General features: G+C 33.5%; 1 protein-coding gene across 6 annotated transcripts in view; it reads right to left on the reverse strand.

Annotated features, from left to right (window-relative positions):
* Positions 1-2149: 2149 nt before the first annotated feature.
* The window catches only part of LOC136032754 (uncharacterized), a 112139-nt gene continuing 94654 nt past the window's right edge, over positions 2150-19634 (reverse strand). For all 6 annotated transcript variants that reach the window (XM_065713100.1, XM_065713101.1, XM_065713097.1 and 3 more), the window contains 2 exons: positions 17356-17476; positions 2150-3942 (listed from right to left, as the gene is read on the reverse strand). In XM_065713100.1, coding sequence (XP_065569172.1) covers positions 2160-3942; positions 17356-17476 — 1904 coding nt within the window. In that variant the 3' untranslated portion in view covers positions 2150-2159. The remainder of the gene's footprint in view (positions 3943-17355; positions 17477-19634) is intronic.

The following is a 19634-nucleotide window of genomic DNA, read 5'->3' on the forward strand; positions in this document are numbered from 1 at the left end:
AGTTAAAAAACTTGTGTTTTTATTTAATTTCTGAACTTTTTTATTAATGCATGTTTTGATTTTGGCTCTCCGCACATGAATACTTAGAACAAAATTTGCATTTTTTTTTGCTAAATGGATTTTTCTTAGTTTTGATCGGACGATTTTGAGAAAAAAGGAGCGGGGGAGGAGGCTTAGTTGCCCTTCAATCTTTTCGTTAATTAAAAAGGCAACTAGAACTTTTAATTTTTTACGAACGTTTTTATTAATAAAAAATATATACGCAACTTCCGAATTAACTTTCGTACGAACTTCTATATTCGTATATTTTTATTACGTATATGAGGGGGGTTGCTCCCTCTTTAAAGCTTTAGCTCTTTACGCTAAAGCTTAAGTTTTGTCCCAATTATTTAAGAATAACCCCTGAACCACAAAGGCCGTAGAAGAGATAGTTGAAATTACTAAAAATACTTTAGCGTAAAGAGCAGGTATTTAGGAGGAGATGAACCCCTCATATGCGTTATAATTTCCGTTCGTTTTGTTTTAATGCTGCTCCTTCTTTCAGTTGAAAAAACTTTTTCATATTAATCTTTTCATTGTTTTTTGTGTTTTAAATAATATTAGAAAATCCTGCGCCCCCTTCATGGAAATTCTCTCACCCCGTGACAAATTCCTCCATGGAAAGATAACTTGACAACCAGCATTGATGGAAAGGCTCGTAACTATTGACAAGTAGGATTAAATTTGATGAAACTTGTATATTTAAAACCAGCATAAAAATCCAATTCTTTTGATGTATCTATTAGTATCAAAATCCTATTTTTTAAAGTTTCGTTTACTATTGAGCCGGATCGCTCCTTACTACAGTTCGTTACCACGAACTGTTTGATATACAACAGATTTTTCTTAGATTTAAATTAAAAGCAAGTGTTTTTTCTACTGAAAGTAAGGAGCAACATCAAAACTTAAAACTAAATGAAATTATTGCGTTTATTAGGGAGAGGGTGCTGATCCTTCCTCAATAACCTTCTTTTTATGCTAAAAAGTTTTGAGGACTTTTAAGAAGGTTTCTGATCCTAACTACATGGCTTTTGTGTTTCAGGAGTCTTATTTTAGAATTCAGACAAAAGCTCAAACTTTAGCGTAAGTACCGGATATTGAAGAGTCAAATCATCCCATTGACATAGTTATTGTAACTTTCAACAATACTGAACAAAATGGTGTGCGTCAAACCGAACACCCGTGTAATTAAACCCCAAAAAATTGAACCCTTGTAACTGAACCCCCATGAAACAGAACCCCCCGTGCAAATTTCGTACAGCTGAACCTCCGTACAACTGAATCCTCGTTCAACTGAACCCTACTTAACTGAACCCTCTTGCAACTCAACCCCACTGCAACTCAACCCCAGGACTTTCAGTTTTCCGGCATTCTGCAAAAATAAGGCACTATCATGGGGTAAGACATAAGTTAGAATCTGTACATAATCCACCTTGTTGGATTACTTGCTGTAGTATCTTTCTGTAATAGAAGAATTAAAGTTAGGTTACCATTTACAGCTCAATTTCAAAGAACGAAACAGTGGATTTAGAAGAAAACTAAAAAGAGAACTCATAGCATCTTAACTTAGTATGTAATGGTACAACTTAAATACTAAATGAACTACAGAAGCAAAAGTAAAACAAAGATGCGGAAGACCAAGAAAAAAAAACAGGGCAAGGAGTCACTAAATTTTAAACTTTTTCTTTAACTTTAGATTGAAATTTTATTGCAGCAGCAACTCAGACATCAAATATTCATCACTAATAGTATTAAAAAAGATATGAGGAATTATGTATAGAGACAAAATTAAAAATGTTAGGTGAAATCTCTCATTGCATTTCATTTCTGACCATACACTGCGATCCCTTCAAGTTTTCTGAGATTTTTATCCCTGAAACCTATACTGCTTTAAGCAGTTAACTTCATTTTACAACCCCAGGTTGTTTCATTTTTTACTCTCTTTTGTAGTTTTTTCTTTTGACTAATCTTTTGGATTTTTGTTTTTTCGCTTTTTGAATCAGATGAAGGATATTTATTGAATGCTTTTAGAAGATCTATCTAACACCAAATCCAAGTTCATAATTTCTAATGACTCTAATTGAGATAGAGACTCTAAACGTAGCAAAATTTAAAAAGGATTAGGCACTTACATTCGCATCTCCAAAATTTGTAACTGGACCGTGAGCAAAAATTCCAGCAAACAAGGCAGCAATATTGGCAGTATATGACGCCAAAAAAATGACACTGAACCCACCCCAAACGTTAATCAAAAACTTGTTTGGCCAGGATTTAGGGGCCTTAAATTGCACCAGATGACTAAAGAGAAGTCCCCACATTACCCATAATGCACTAGCTAATGAAAAATTTTTCGTTCTTTGTCTCCCATAAGGATTGAGTCCAAATGGGCTGAGCCACTCATAAACTGCCACCACAATTGCAGTCAGGTTCAAACTGACAAAAATCACAATCCATAAATCCATACTAAATGGTTCTAGAAATGCAAGTAAGCTCACATCATCATTGTCAATATTGGCTAAAAATGAAAGCCCAGAATAAAAGTATGGTACACTGAAGTCTATTGCTTTTGAACGACTGGAAGACGGATTTAATGGCGCGAAACTTAAATGTATCACACCACGCTCTATCTCTCGAATCAACTTCTCCGTCCGAGTAGATCGATAGCCTTCAAGTAAATAAAGTTGGAAGGATATACCTAAGTCATTTGACAGTTTAATTATCAAATCTATTGAAAGGCCATAGCAACACGTTTTCCACTTCGTTCTATTCCAATTTGCATCCTCTAAGACATTAAATATTCCTTCTGGGAGGATTATACACTCTAAACCACTTAGGCACTTATCTTTGCTTTTATCTTCCATAACAAAGGGGGATAACAACGTTGTAACAACCTTATACATGGCTTTATTTCTTGCTACACTTGATAACGTTCCTGTTGGCCAGATAACAACGTTAAAGTTCAGTGTCGATGTAATATTACCAATGTATTTCCAATATTTATGGGCCTCAACTCTGGACCGGTTGTAACGAAGGGTAAAATACTTCATTGAATCGTCGTAGTTCGAGTCTGCCTCAACCTCATATGATAGCTTATCTTCATCATTAATGCGTTTATTTGATTTTTTCAGCATCTCGTCTATCCGTACTGGATCTAAACTGTCGGTTTCTGAATCTTCAACATTTTTTGTTTGATCAATTTTTGTTACTATGTTAACAGGAAAGACTATTGGGTGGGAAATCAGTCCCAAAGCTGTTAATTTTTTGGGAGTTTTTTTCGATTTCTTGACTACATTGAATGCACTAACAACGCTTTTGTCCTCAATACTTGTTTGTGCTGTTACTGTGTTTGGATTCTGTGCTCTCTGTTTGTTATTGTGTTCATCCTTCAGTGCTATGAAGTTGAAATTTTTAATGCTACTAGACTCATTTTTAAATTGATGCTTTTTAGTTTCTAATTTTTTTGGTTTAATGTTGGGCTTAATTTCACTCATGTATATATCGATATCTTCTTTATTATCAAATTCATTCACTAGATATAATCTTTGATTTTCTGTTGTTTTACTATCTTCATAACTTATTTTTTTCCTTTCCAGTTCATTTACTATAGAGACACTATTGGTATAAACTGCTGAGCCCAGAAACTCCTGCAATAATTCACTTGTTTCTTCAATATCAACATATTGAGTTGCAGAAATGGCTTGGATGTAAGATTTACTACCTTCTGCATCATTGAATTTGGACTTATTGATTTTCCTGGAAGTTATCTTACCAGGATTGCGTTTAAAGCGAAACTTTTTATCCACTAAATTCAAAACTTCAAAAATTGGCTGAAGGGAACGCCCTCCACCGCCATCAAAAGTTAAACGATTGTTCAGGTTGGAGTTTACTTGTTGTAATATCCTTCTGAAATAGAAGAATTAAAGTTAGGTTACCATTTATAGCTCAATTTTAAAGAATTAACGATACAGTGGAGTTAAAGAAAACGATAAAAACTCATAGCGTTTTAACTTAGTGTGCAAAAGAAGCAAAAGAAAAACAAAGACATAGAAGACCAAGAAAAAAACAGGGCAAGGGATCACTAAATTTTAAGCTTTTTTAACCTTTAGATTGAAATTTTCTTGCAGCAGCAACTCTCTAAAAATAAATGTAATAATTTATTATCCATTTATTTTTATTATTTATTATTATGAAAAAATAAGCAAACCACGGAGCACGATAAAGAACATAAAAAAATAGTAAACACACATATATAGTAAACATAGTAACAAAAATAGTAAACAAAGTATAGTAAACACAAATATAGTAAACACATGCAATGCTACAGTGTTAACACAAAAACACTTCGGAGAAAAAATATCGTAATCAAGACAGGGAAGTAAGTGACCAAGAAAAAGAAAAATGAGCTAATGAGTGGCAAAATATTAAGCCCTGCAACGGTTTGTAACTGACTTTCTCCAGCTTACAAGTCTTGTCATTGAAACGTTTCTAACATAAGTTAGTTTCTATAGTTAGTTTATATAACTATAGTATACTCATAAAGTATATATGGTAAATATAGCTATATAGTATAACGATATTATAACTAATTATTGTATAGTTAGTATAGTTAGTTTCTAACATTTATCTTCAGTGGATAGATTTTACGTCTGTTCTTGAAAAAATTGTTTTTGTGAGGGTTCTGCTCGTTTCAGTTTTATATAAATAAAAAAAAATATTTTTCTCGACTGAAAGTAAGAATCAACATTAAAACTTAAAACAAACAAAACTATTCCGTGTATGAGGGGGGTCGCTCCCTCTTCTATACTCCTCTCAACAGGCTACAGTTTTTTAGTATCAAAGAGTTCGTGGTAACGAACTGTAGTAAGGAGCGACCCGGCTCAATAGTAAACGGAACTCTAAAAAACGGAAATTTGATGCTAAAAGATATATGAAAAGAATCGGATTTTTATGCTGATTTTAAATATATAAGTTTCATCAAATTTAGTCTTTGTCATCAAAAGTTACGAGCCAAATTTGAGAAAATTTGCCTCATTTTGGAAAATAGGGGGAAACACCCCCTAAAAGTCATAGGATCTTAACGAAATTCACACCATCGCATTCAGCGTATCACAGAACCCTATAGAAAAATTTTCAAGGTCCAATCTACAAAAATGTGGGATTTCATATTTTTTGCCAGAAGACAAATCACGGGTGCGTGTTTATTTGTTTGTTTTTTTCTCTTTTTCTTTTCCCCAGGGGTCATTGTATCGACCAAGTGGTCCTAGAATGTCGCAAGAGGGCTCATTCTAACGGAAATGAAAAGTTCTAGTACCCTTTTTAAGTGACCAAAAAATTGGAGGGCACCAAGGCCCTCTCCCACGCTCATTTTTTTCCCAAAGTCAACGGATCAAAATTTTGAGATAGCCATTTTGTTCCGCATAGTCGAAAACCATAAGAACTATGTTTTTGGGGATGACTTACCCAACCACAGTTCCTGGGGGAGGGGCTGCAAGTTACAAACTTTGACCAATGTTTACATACAGTAATGGTTATTGGGAAGTGTATCGACGTTTTCAGGGGGATTTTTTTGGTTTGGGTGTGGGGTTCAGGAGAGGGGGCTATATGGAAGGATCTTTCCTTGAAGGAATATTTCATGGGGGAAGAGAAATTCAATGAAAAGGGCGCAGGATTTTCTAGCATTACCATTAAAAAAAACAATGAAAATATAAACATGAAAAAGTTTTTTTTCAATTGAAAGTAAGGAGAAGCATTAAAACTTAAAACGAACAGAGATTATTACGCATATGAGGGGTTCTAAAAATACTTTAGCATAAAGAGCGAGGTATTCAGGAGGAGATAAATACTTCGCTCTTTATGCTAAATTATTTTTAATAATTTCAACTATTTATTCTACGGCCTTTCTGATTCAGGGATCATTCTTAAAGAATTGGGACACAACTTAAGATTTAGTGTGAAGAGCGAGGTATTAACGAGGTGACAAACTTCCTCATATATATAATCAAAAATATAAGAATATAAAAGTTTGTTACGTAAGTAAATTCTTAAGTTACGTATATTTTTTACTACTGAAAACGTTCGTTAAAAATTAAAAGTTCTAGTTGCCTTTTTAAGTAACCGAAAAATTGGAGGGCAACTAGTCCTCCTTCCCCACCCCTTATTTCTCAAAATCGTCTGATCAAAACTAAGAGAAAGCCATTTAGCCAAAAAAAAGAATTAATATACAAATTTCATTTTAATAATTTATGTATGGAGAGCCAAAATCAGACATGCATTAATTCAAAAACTTTCAGAAATTAAATAAAAAAAACAAGTTTTTTGAAATGAAAGTAAGGAGCGACATTAGAACTTAAAACGAACGGAAATTACTCCGTATGTGAAAGGGGCTTTTGCTCCTCGACACCCCGCTCCTTGCGCTAAAGTTTGATTCTTTCTCGCAACTCTACTTTCTAAAACAATAAAAAAAACTTTAGCGTAAAGAGCGGGGTGTCGAGGAGCAAAAGCCCCTTTCACATACTGAGTAATTTTTGTTCGTTTTAAGTTCTAATGTCGCTCCTTACTTTCATTTCAAAAAACTTGTTTTTTTTTATTTAATTTCTAAAAAGGGTTCTGATTCTAAACGGGCCCCTTGCTTCAAGCTATTCTCATATACGGAATAATTTCTGTTCGTTTTAATTTTCAGGGTTGATGCTTACTTTCAGGGGAAAAAACTTCTTCTTTTGTATTTAGTTACTGATCGTTTTTTTTTCAAATAATACCGGGAATCCACTAGGAAAATACCCCTAATGAAAAATTCCTCCATAGAACGTTGCTCCCACGTAAAATCTTTCCTCTCACAAAACTACCCCTGCACACTTCCATCCTCACTGTGAATACTCCCATGCAGATGAAAAATCCCATGCAAAAAAAATTATCTTTTATTTAATTTTGATTGTTTTTCAGGTTATGGTGTAAACTCTCCTGTGTTGAAAATTCTTCCTGGAACCCTCGCCCCCCTCCCCAATGGAAAATGCTTCTTCGCAGAAAATTTCTGTGTGGATAATTTTTTCTGGTGATGATTCCCCAGTAAGAATATCTGCTGTAAGATTTCCCCATGTTAATTCCCCCCAAAATTTCCGACTCCCTGAAAGTTCCCATGGACAATATCCCAGAGCATCACAACAGCTAAAATGGGGTCGCCAACGACAAATTAAGACAAATAAAACGAATTTTAAACATAGACTATGGCAAAATCCCCCGTGAAAAATTTTCCCTGGGAAGTTTACCCTCGGAAACCTCAATCCAAATCGGAAATTTTCTTCGTAGAAAAACCATCCCCAAAAAATCCCGCCCTGAAAAATGTTCCTATATTTTCTAACAACAAATGCTATATGCAAACAATGGACAAATTTCGTAAAGTTTGACCCTTTCTTCGCCGTTTGCGGGATCATCTCATCCCCAAAGACATCATAGTTATTAGACCTTTCAACTATACTGAACAAAATGGCTATATCAAAATTTGAAACAGACGACTTGCGGGAAATAAGGCGTGGGAAAGGGGCCAGTTACCCTCCAATTTTTTCGTCACTTAAAAAGCACACTAGAACTTTTAATTTCCTTTCATATTGAGTCCTCTGGTAATATTTTAGGATCATTGTCTCAATACAATCATCCCTGTGAAAAAACAATAGAACAAAGAAACAAAAATCCATGGTCTTATTTCTGCCAAAAATAAAAAGCACCAAATTTTTGCAGAAAGGAGCTTTGAACCTCTACATTAGGACTCTCTGACACGCTGAATCTGATGGTGCTACTTAATTAAATCCCCAACTTTTAGAGGACGTTTTTCCTTCTTCAAAAATCATACAAATTTTCTCAGGCTTGTAGCCTTTGATCAGTAGCATTTGACCTAATGAATATTATGTATTTGGAATCAAAATTGTGAGCCAATTCTTTTGGTAGATTGGCATATGGTATCTTTTGGGTATTTTTTGATATTTGGTACACGGTATATTGGTATTAGAATTACGTTTTTTAGACTTTCAGTTACTATTTAGCCGCGTCACTCCATACTTATAGTTCGCTGTCAGGAACTATTTCACTATTCTTAGCCATGAGCAATTTTTTGAAAAACAAATTTTAAAATAAAACCTTATAGCTGCCTGTCCTCCCAGTCCCGGAGACATTTGATAAAATTAGTTTTACCAAGTTGTCTTAACGAGATATGTAGAATATCTCAGGGCGAGCTTAAGTTGTCAAGTTGTCAGTGGGACATGTCTGCAATATTTCAGGCATGGCTAAGGATACTAAGTTAAAACTGTTGGGGTTTTGAACTAAATAAAAACAAACTATGTGCTTCCAGTTTGTCAACAGGGCGATCTGAAACATCACAGGAAGAGATATGGATACTAAGTTAAAGCAATCAATAAATGTTGAGGAAAATATAAACCAAATTAAAAGCAGCCTTTTGCATCCACGTTTTCAAGAGAACTGCCTGCAATAACGGAGGAACGGCTAAAGATATTAAGTTGAGACTTTCAGGGAAAGCTGAGGGGATATTGAACTAAGTCAAAAGATATATTTGCATCAAGGTCTTCAAAAGGGCTAATTTGCAATATATCAAGAGCGGTTAAAGATACTAAAATAAAGGCTAATATTTTAATTAACAATATTGAATTAAGTCGAAAAACACTAAACGCATTATGGCTAACAAAATAACACTATGGTAAAATGCTATTTTGCCATGTCACCTCTGGTTAGACTTATAGTCAAATTTCTTAAGAAGGTCATTAAAGCATACTTATGATTATATATGAAAGGACGATAAACAAAATAAATATCTTAATTTTGTCATGCGTAGATCGAAATTGACCGTGTGTAAAGGGGTTTGTTTGAGGTTGGGACTGATCTACACTTACATCTTCATTTCTTATTATAGTTTGTCTCATAGCTCGGCCTTCCATTTTTATATAGTAATTCTTGTGTCAAAACTTCAGTCCTGTGTCAGTCCTTAATCTAATTAAATAAAAAAAATAAGTTTTTTGAAATGAAAGTAAGGAGCGACATTAAAACTTAAAACGAACAGAAATTACTCCGTATATGAAAGGAGCTTTTCCTCCTCGACACCCCGCTCCTTACGCTAAAGTTTTTTATTGTTTTAAAAAGTAGGGTTGCGAGAAAGAATCAAACTTTAGCGCAAGGGGCGGGGTGTCGAGGAGGAAAAGCCCCTTTCATATACGGAGTAATTTCTGTTCGTTTTAAGTTTTAATGTCGCTCCTTACTTTCATTTCAAAAAACTTGTTACTTAAAAAGGCAACTAGATCTTTTAATTTTTAATGAACGTTTTTATTAGTAAACAAAATACGTAACTTAAGAATTAACATACGTAACAAACTTTTATATACTTATATTTTTGATTATATATATATGAGAGGGTTGGTCCCCTCGTTAATACCTTGCTCTTCACACTAAATCTTGTTTTGTCCCAATTCTTTAAGAATGACCCCTGAATCAGAAAGGCCGTAGAATAAATAGTTGAAATTACTTAAAAATTTTTTAGCATAAAGAGCGAAGTATTTATCTCCTCCTAAATAGCTCGCTCTTTATGCTAAAGTATTTTTAGAACCCCTCATATGCGTAATAATCTCTGTTTGTTTTAAGTTTTAATGCTTCTCCTTACTTTCAATTGAAAAAACTTTTCATGTTTATATTTTCATTGTTTTTTTTTTATAGTAGCCTAATGCTAGAAAGTCCTGCGCCCTTTTCATTGAATTTCTCTTCCCCGATAAAATATTCCTCCAAGGAAAGATCCTCCCATATACCCCCCTCCCCTGAACCCCACACCCAAACCAAAAAAATCCCCTTGATAACGTCGGTACACTTCCCAGTAACTATTACTGTATGTAAACATTGGTCAAAGTTTGTAACTTGCAGCCCCTCCCCCAGGGACTGTGGGGGGTAAGTCATCCCCAAAGACATAGTTATTATGGTTTTCGACTATGCGGAACAAAATGGCTATCTCAAAATTTTGATCCGTTGACTTTGGGAAAAAAATTAGTGTGGGAGGGGGCCTAGGTGCCCTCCAATTTTTTTGGTCACTTAAAAAGGGCACTAGAACTTTTCATTTCCGTTAGAATGAGCCCTCTTGCGACATTCTAGGACCACTTGGTCGATACGATTACCCCTGGGGAAAAGAAAAAAAAAAACAAAAAACAAACTAATAAACACGCACCCGTGATTTGTCTTCTGGCAAAAAATACAGAATTCCACATTTTTGTAGATAGGAGCTTGAAAATTCTACAATAGGGTTCTCTGAGACGCTGAATCTGATGGTGTCATTTTCGTTAAGATCCTACGACTTTTAGGGGGTGTTTCCCCCTATTTTCCTAAATAAGGCAAATTTTCTCAGGCTCGTAACTTTTGATGGGTAAGACTAAACTTGATGAACCTTATATTTTTAAAATCAGCATTAAAATGCGATTCTTTTGATGTAGCTATTGATATCAAAATTCAATTTTTTAGAGTTTTGGTTACTATTGAGCCGGATCGCTCCTTACTACAGTTCGTTACCACGAACTGTTTGACAACATTTGCCTACATACCTCAAGAGCCTTTAAGGCTTAAGGCTCAGGAAAAGCGGAAAGAGATGCTGAACTAAATCTAAAGAAATTAAGTGCATCCGGCTTGTAAAAAGAAAATATCCGCAATATATTTGGAACAGCTTATGTTGATCTAAGTCAAAGACACTATGTGAATTCAGGTTGCCAAAAATCCGTATTTACAATACCTCAGGAGTGGCTAAGTGCATCTTGATAAAAATTTCAGTGACATTGAAGTGCACTTGTGAAAGGGCACATATGCGTTGACTCAGGAATGGCTGAGAATATTATCTTGAAACTATCAAGAGATGTTGAGAGAGATGTTGAATTAAATCCAAATACAGTACGCGCATCCAGGCTCTTAAACTTACAAATCTGCAGTTTCTAAGAAACAGCTGAAGCTGTAAGTTGGAATTTCTAGGAAATATTAAGGGTGATATGAAAATAAATTGAAACTTAATATGGGCATTGTGCAATCAGATCGTCAAACGGACGCATCTGCAATATTTAAAATACTGCGGTTTTAAGAAGGGTGAAGAATATGTCGACCAACTTTTCGCTCTTAGGTTAATAATTGAAAAGTGCCCGAGTTACCAGGCATTTTTGGTTCTAAATTTTATAGATTATGATCCAGTGTTCGATTTTGTTGATAGAAGAGCTATAGCAAATGTTTTATCCAATATGGTTTTCCAGCCAAATACATTAAAGTGATCAGTGCTATATAAATGAATGACACTTCTGCGACTAAGGTAGGAAAAGAGGTTAGCAAATGGTTTTGTATCAAAAATGGAGTTAAGTATGGTTGTGTTCTATCCCCCTTTATATAGTCATTCTTATGTATTTGTCTTAAGGAGCACAGGAAAGGTAATGGGAAAACACAGAATGAAATAGGGAAGAAAAACTCTCCTAGACTAAGATTATGCTGATGAAGTAAGCATCTTAGATGATAGTTTGGGCAAAATGAATGAACTTTAAGTGATTTTGCAAATTCTTGGTGCTATAATAGGTTTGAAAATTAATGTTAAGAAGACTAAGTCACTAAGGCTAGGAATAAGTGAAGATGAAAAGGTGATGTTGGGTACTAAAAGATTGATCAGGTGGACAGCTTCACTTAGCTCAGTAGTATTGCTAGTAAAGACGGTGGAAGCAATGAAGATCTTAAACCAGAATAGCCGAGGCTCAGAGTGTGTTTTTTTTAACAGTTCAAATACTTTGGAAGAATAGAAAGATAAGTCTGCAAACCAAGATGATAATATTGGAAGCTACAGTGATGACAGTGGTCAAAAAATTGTTCCAAAGCATAGGCACTCCAAAAAGCGGATGAAGGTTTGCTAGATGCTTTCCACAGAAATTGCCTACGGATTGTTCTCAGCACCCGGCTGACTGAACGTTTTTCAAACAGTAGGCTGTTCGAAAAATGTGGTTCGATCTTGCTTTGTAGGGCTATGAAGACAGAAGCGTTGAGAAGGTTAGGACACGTTCTACTGATGAAGGATGAAAGATTGCTGAAGTTTGTCAATATTGGCCAACTGTCTCTGGCTAAACAGAAAGCAGGTCGTCCTCGGTTGGGGTGGGAGGAGTAATCAGGAAGGCTTTGACTAAATTGGGATGGAGGAGAAGCGTGCTTAGCTGTTTTTGCATCAGGTGGCTTGGTGCTGCGGTGAGCTCTTAGCAGCAGTAGTAGCAAATATACAATATCATTAACTCATATTTAACTGGGAAAAGTCCGGATTGACCACTCCCTCTCAATTTATTAACATGACAGCACGATATTTCACTATTATGCCATCTAGCTGCATCTTCAAGATTTTTGGCAATTTTATCTTTGGGCTCCACTTCACGGCTCGTTAGTTCATATTTTAATGCTCTCTCCACTTTCTCTACATTCATCTTGTTTTCATATGATATATAATTCAGATAATTTTTTTACAAGCTCCTTCTCCTCTCTATTAAACCAGAGATGCCATTTGGGGGGGGGGTCAGAGGTGGGCAAATGCCCACCCCAGATTTTCCAGGGGGCCCAAGCCTCCACCACAAAGGGCCCTTTGCCGGCCATAATAATCCATTATGTCCAACATAATCCATTCTCTCCAATTGATTTGAAATTACTGCACGCCTATTAACCAAAGAGCGTAGTTACTTGACGACCCTTGGGGTAATTACGCTATTTGCTATTAATTATTGTAAACTTTGAAAGTAGGTAAGATACATAATAAAATTCTCGAGTTCTGTCAAATGCCCATTTCCTAGATGATTACGCGACACGAAGTGAGTCGGGGGTGGGGGGCCCAACATGGAGTTTATGCCCACCCAAGATTTGGTCCAAATGGCGCCTCTGTATTAAACATAAAGCTTTTACACTAATATTCCTAGCTGAGTTCCTAACTTTCTTCCCTGAAATACAATCAGCAAGTTCGCAAAATTGTTTTCCTAAAATTATTCCATCCACCTTCTATATTATAGGTCGACAACCCATGGCCCGCGGGCCGTATGTGGCCCGCGAGGGGTCCAGGCATAACCCTTAATCTCCTCGCAGCAAAACATCTGGCAGATCATATTACACACCATACCAATACGCGACGGAGTGAAAGGAGGTGTCATCTAGCAGTCTGCCATCTAAATTCTTGGAAAAATCCGTAAACGCGATTAGCATAGTTAGTTTGATGTTCAATTATTCAGAACAATTATTTTAGTATTTTACAATTTTTTTTTGAGTAAACCTACCTCAAAGTTTGGGAAACATCTCTAAAAATATTTTGCTATTGTATTTTCTTTGTTTATTCTTTTTTAGTTCAGTAAAATTTAGTGCTTTAAATTTAAGCCAATTATCTCATCCCACCTTGCGGCAAAATACTCAGAGGAAAAAAAACGGCTGATTTTTTAGATGGGTTTCATCTAGTACATAGTTGGAGAATAAAACATGATACACACTGGGACATATCCTAGTATGTACCAGATGACGCCCATATTCAAAAGCGAAGGTTATTTTTTCTTCTTATTAAGGTAATTTTCATCAAAAGAATTTAATTACATCTAGGTTGTCAAAGGAGCATGGATACAATGTCTCAGGACCACAATAAGGTCTTAAGTTTCAACTTTTAGGGAAACCAGACGAGTAGAACTAAATCATAAGGTACAACACATATCCAGATTTAAAAGGAGTGTATGTGTAATTTGCTAGGTAGAAAAGGGGGCATACTGGAACACCCAGAGTATATTATTGGGGATGTTGAACTACATTAAAAGACACTACGTGAATCCAAGTTTGAAATAAGAGCATATTATAACAGCTTAGGAATAGATAAAGGTATTAAGTTGAAGCTTCATGACCTGTCGAAGGGAAGTTATAACTAAATATGGATGTTAAAATGGCCTATCTGCAATATATCTGGGATGGCTAAGGGCATAAAGGTGAAACTAATAGGGGGTATTGCAGTGAATATTGAACCAAATCAAAATGCACTCCATGAATGCAGGTTGTCAAAAGGGCATATGAACAATATCTGAGGAACAGCTGAAAGCAATAACCAATTCGAACCTTTGGGGGTTACTACAACTACTACTTATGCAATTAGCGCAACTGTTATTGTGACTTTTTTTTTAGCTATGACAGCTTTAACTGTTTGAATTTGTGACTACTTGCAACTGCAAATACTTGTGACTGAAACCCCAACTACTTCTAATTACAATTGTAATTAGAGTCCATGTGACTTTGACTGCATCAATCACTTTGCTAAATCAAACAACAAGACATTCCCTCAGAACTGGAACAATGACAAAGGGATAGACTGGCTGGTAGGCTCCGTAAAAGCAAATAGATATATAGAATTATTTAATGTTGATTTTTTTTCTTTTATTCTCTATAGTTCGTTATTTTGTATGTGTGTGTGTTTATTTAATGTAAAAAAAATTTCTATAGTAATCGTTTTTCGCTTTTTCTATGTTTAGAATTTTTTGCGTATTTATTTGTTTTTACTCCACATTTTAATAATTTTATTGTGTTTTTGTCGGTAAGAGATAAACTATGATTAGTATTATTATGTCTTATTTCAAATTTTTTCAGATTGATAGACCCAAGACGGCTTCTAAAAAAAGAAAGATCGTTGATGAAAGACGGATTTTGAATGAAGAATGGGCAATTTTTTTTTCTTATTGAAGTTAAAGAAAAACCCTTGTGTTTAATCTGACCAAAAGTAGATCCTTAGTAAAGGAATATAACTTGAAGTGACATTACGATACCGAGCACAAACTAAATTTGACTGTCTTGAAGGTGAATTTTGACAAAAAACTTGAAATCGTCATTCGAACATTAGCAGAAAACCTTTAAAGCTATGACAGACAAAAGCATATCAGCTGTCTAATATAGTCTATAGTCTATGAAAATATAGTAAACATAGTAAATATATAACTAAAAATATAATAATAAAAATAAAAGAAAATATAAAAATAAAATAAAAAAATAATAAAATATATATAGTAAATATAGTAAATTTTGTATAAAATATAAATATAGTATATAACTATATAACTATATAGTAAATATAGTAATATAGTCTATAGTCGCCAGCTACAAACTGGGAGAAATAATAGCAAAGCGTGGTCACTCATTTGCTGACAGCGAACTTGTCAAACAATTTGTCTTAGCTATTGCGGAGGAAGTATGCCCGAAACAGAAAATATTTTGAAAACATTTATCTCTCTGCTAGAACTTGCACCCAACTCACTGAAGACTTGGGTCCTAACTTGTGTGAACAACTTAAGGACAAAACACAGTTTTTTACATACTTCTCTCTTGCGATGGACGAAAGGAAAGACGTGTGGGCACGGCACAACTCCAAATGCTTGTACGAGGTATTGACGAAAACCTTCATTTATATGAGGAGTCATTTAAAATATGCGGTCTTAATGGAACGGTAAAGGGAGAGGATTTATTTCACCACTTGGAACAAGTGGTTTCATGTGGCTTGAGCTGGGATAAATTAAACAGCATCACCATGGACGGCAAAAAAACATGAGCCGTCATAATAAAGGTGTCGCTGAAAGAATCAACAGCAAACTTTTAGAGTCTGGACCTGAAGTTCCATATACATTTCACTTTACTGCCCATCAAGAAGCATTGTGTTGCAAGGATTCATCGTGGAGAAAAATAATTGATACCACTATATCTGCAATTAATTTTATAAGAAAAAATGGGCTCACAAATGGCCAGTTTAAAAAGTTTTTGTTAGAGGGGGAAGCTGAATATGGTAACTATTACTATGAAGTAAGATGGTTAAGGCGAGGTTCAGTGCTTCAATGATATTTTTATTTAAAGAAAGAAATTTGTAAGTTCATGGAGATGAAAGGAAAGGTAATAATTGAACTTTACAACTATCAAATCCAGTTTCGACCTGAATTTAGGCCGCTTGGCCCAACTACCAGTGAGTTGTAGATTTTAGGTTTTTAACTGATTTCACTACAGAACTGAACCTTCTCAATATAAGTTTACAAGCAAAAAATAAATTTATATGCCAGTTATATTCAGACGTTAAGACATCTGAGATGGAACTAACATTATTTGTCAAACATATCGATGCAATAATAACGCTCGATCATTTTCAAAATTTCAAAGCAACAATAGAAGAAGCTTATATAAAATTTATGTGGCAAAATACTAAAATGGAAAGGACTTTAATACATTTTCAACCTTAGTTTGAAAACCGTTTTGCTGATTTCAAAAAGATCTCACGTAAGGTGGATATTTTCAAAAACCCCTTCCCAGTGGATGTCAATAATGTCCCAAGTAATTTGCAAATCAACGCCGTAAATTTGCAAAGTGATTTAAAATAGCTTTCAAGGAAAAAAATGGTCGATTACTATGGAAGTTTTCTCTGAAATTTAATTGGATTTAGGATTTAAAAAGGTTAATATTTGTGTATAAATACTTTATACATATATATATATATATTATATATATATATATATATATATATATATATATATATATATATATATATATATATATATATATATATATATATATATATTCAGAACTTGGAATCATAATTTAAGCTTGTGTCTCAAGTTTCTAATATTATATTTTGTCATTGGGAAGTGTTTACAGTTTGGGATGATTATAGGCCCATATAAAAACTTGTAAAAATTAAGGGATTGAAGGAGAGGATGCCCAAATATGTCGCCTACGTTTCTAAACACTGTTATTTCTTTTATTATAAATTAATTTAAATTAATTTAAATAAATTAATTTAAATTAATTATATTATAAATTATATTATATATTATATATTATATTATATATTATAAATTATAAATTAATTTAAATGAATATAATATATATATATATATATATATATATATATATATATATATATATATATATATATATATATATATATATATAAAATTATTTAGTAATTTGATTGATAACAAGGGTCTTGTTAGAAAAAAAAAATGTTGTGGGTTGGTATGTACAATAGAATAAAAAGTTGGTTATTATTCGTTATCCCCCTGAGCCCCCTATTAACCGTTTCTAATTCCTCGCTATCCTTCTATTTAAAAAAAAAAAATCCTCCTACGACACTAAAAACAGCTAATAAAAGACATAATTCAGCCTGTATAGAATTTTGGTTCCGAAACCAATACAGCACTTAATACTTAAATTAAAAAAAAAAAAAAATTAAGATAAAATGGAAATGAATATGTAGGAAGATACTAAATAAGTCAGGAAAAAAGCCTCGCATACTCTTTCAATTGTTCAGAATATCTTCTTCTTTTTGGTGAACCACCACGCCAGCAGGATATATTTCCCAGAAAGCCAACCTTAGGAAGAGATTTGGTGATTTCATTCAGCATCAATAAAGTTGCTAGAAAAAGAAACACCCTTTGAAGAAGAAAAATAGCATATTGCAAGCCGATCAAAATACAGTCAAATTTCAAAAAAAAAATCATTCAAATTACGAATGTTTGGAGCAAATAAAAAGTCGAAAAAAAAATCTATAAAATCACACTAAAAACTTTCCCTATAATTTTTCTAAATCTCGTATCCTAGAAATTATAAGGCAACTTTAGAGAAAATATTTTCTAGATCAGAAAGCTTATTACTGATGAGCTATCATGAATGTAGCTGAGGTCCTATTTTGAGATTCCATTCGTTTAGTACCAAATAGTTTTTTGACAAGTCTGTATACAGTGACTAGATTATCCAAAAATTTAGATTTTTTTGTTATTGTTTCATATTTGGAGAAAAAAAATTGATTCATCCTCTTCCTTCAATACTTGACTGATTATACCGCTGTTAGCTCAATCTATATGGTAGCACCACAACCTCATTAATTTATACCAGAACCTTTGTTTTGATCAGTTACGATCCAATAACGAACAACACAGAATTTGTGTGGGGGTTCCATAAGGACCATTGTTTTACAGTTAGAAGATTGTGAATTAAATACTGAAATAGAAATACAGCTCGTTAAAAAGTAGGGAGCTTATTTTCTGTTTTGATGCAATTTTGTTGATTTTTGTGAACCTTTTATTATCAATCTCCAATGTAATTTATGACACAAATAAAATATTTTAGAGTATGATAAAAATCTTTCTTCGGTCTTTTTCTGTTTTATATCTTCAGCGGTCTTTGATCAGCTTGATTTAGCTTGGTTCTGATGCACAAAAATTTGTTATTTTCTATTCAATATCAGTCTAACAGAAATAAGCTCACACTTAATTGACAGAGCTGGTGCATCCATTGTTATAACCTTAGCTGTAATTTGTTATTTTCTATTCAATATCAGTCTAACAGAAATAAGCTCATGCTTAATTGACAGAGCTGGTGCATCCATTGTTATAACCTTAGCTGTAATTTGTTATTTTCTATTCAATATCAGTCTAACAGAAATAAGCTCACACTTAATTGACAGAGCTGGTGTATCCATTGTTATAACCTTAGCTATGACAATCTTTGGGCTCATCTTAATGTTTAGCTTAGTCCCATATAAACAGGGTCAACATACTGGTCCATGAACCCATTCAAATTATATGATTTTCTAAATTTAATGAGAGATAATCTGTAGCTTTTTTTGTAGCAGAACACCGTGACTGTTTAGAACATCATTTAACAATTTGTGAACTGCCGCTCAACTATCATAGTTGAGCCAGTTATTTGAGTTTCCTATACTTTTTAATCACTTTATGCATATGATTCTTGTTCTGACTATGATAATATCATGTGCTTCGACATATATTTGATTAAGTTAAAATAATTTCTCAGTATTTCATTTTGCCACTTATTCTAACATAAACTTGTTAATACCTCAAAATTTATGTTGTGCTAACATAACTGTATTAATGTTCACACTTTTTTTTTACACACAAATGGATTCTGGCTTTTCAGAGACATTGACAGTCTTTTTGAAAAGAAATACTATGTTTTCTTATTTTCAGTTTCTGTCTATTTTATTTTTTGTTTTTTTTCATTTTCACAAGAAAAGCTGAGTCTATTCTGCTAGGAAAGCAAACATTTATACTTAAATAAAATAATATGTTTAGTATAAAAAATAACTATGTTTTCTTATTTTCAGCTGCTGTCAATTTTTTTTTGTCATTTTTACAAGAAAAGCTGAGTCTATTCTGCTAGGAAAGCAAACATTTATACTTAAATAAAATAATATGTTTAGTATAAAAAATAACTATGTTTTCTTATTTTCAGTTTCTGTCAATTTTATTATTTTTTTTTGTCATTTTCACAAGAAAAGCTGAGTCTATTCTGCTAGGAAAGCAAACATTTATGCTTAAATAAAATACTATGTTTAGTATAAAAAATAACTATGTTTTCTTATTTTCAGTTTCTGTCAATTTTTTTTTCATTTTCACAAGAAAAGCTGAGTCTTTTCTGCTAGGAAAGCAAACATTTATACTTAAATAAAATACTATGTTTAGTATAAAAAATAACTATGTTTTCTTATTTTCAGTTTCTGTCAATTCTTTTTTTTTTGTCATTTTTACAAGAACAGCTGAGTCTATTCTGCT

This window comes from Artemia franciscana, chromosome 11 (assembly GCF_032884065.1).
Source record: "Artemia franciscana chromosome 11, ASM3288406v1, whole genome shotgun sequence".
Classification (NCBI taxonomy): domain Eukaryota; kingdom Metazoa; phylum Arthropoda; class Branchiopoda; order Anostraca; family Artemiidae; genus Artemia; species Artemia franciscana.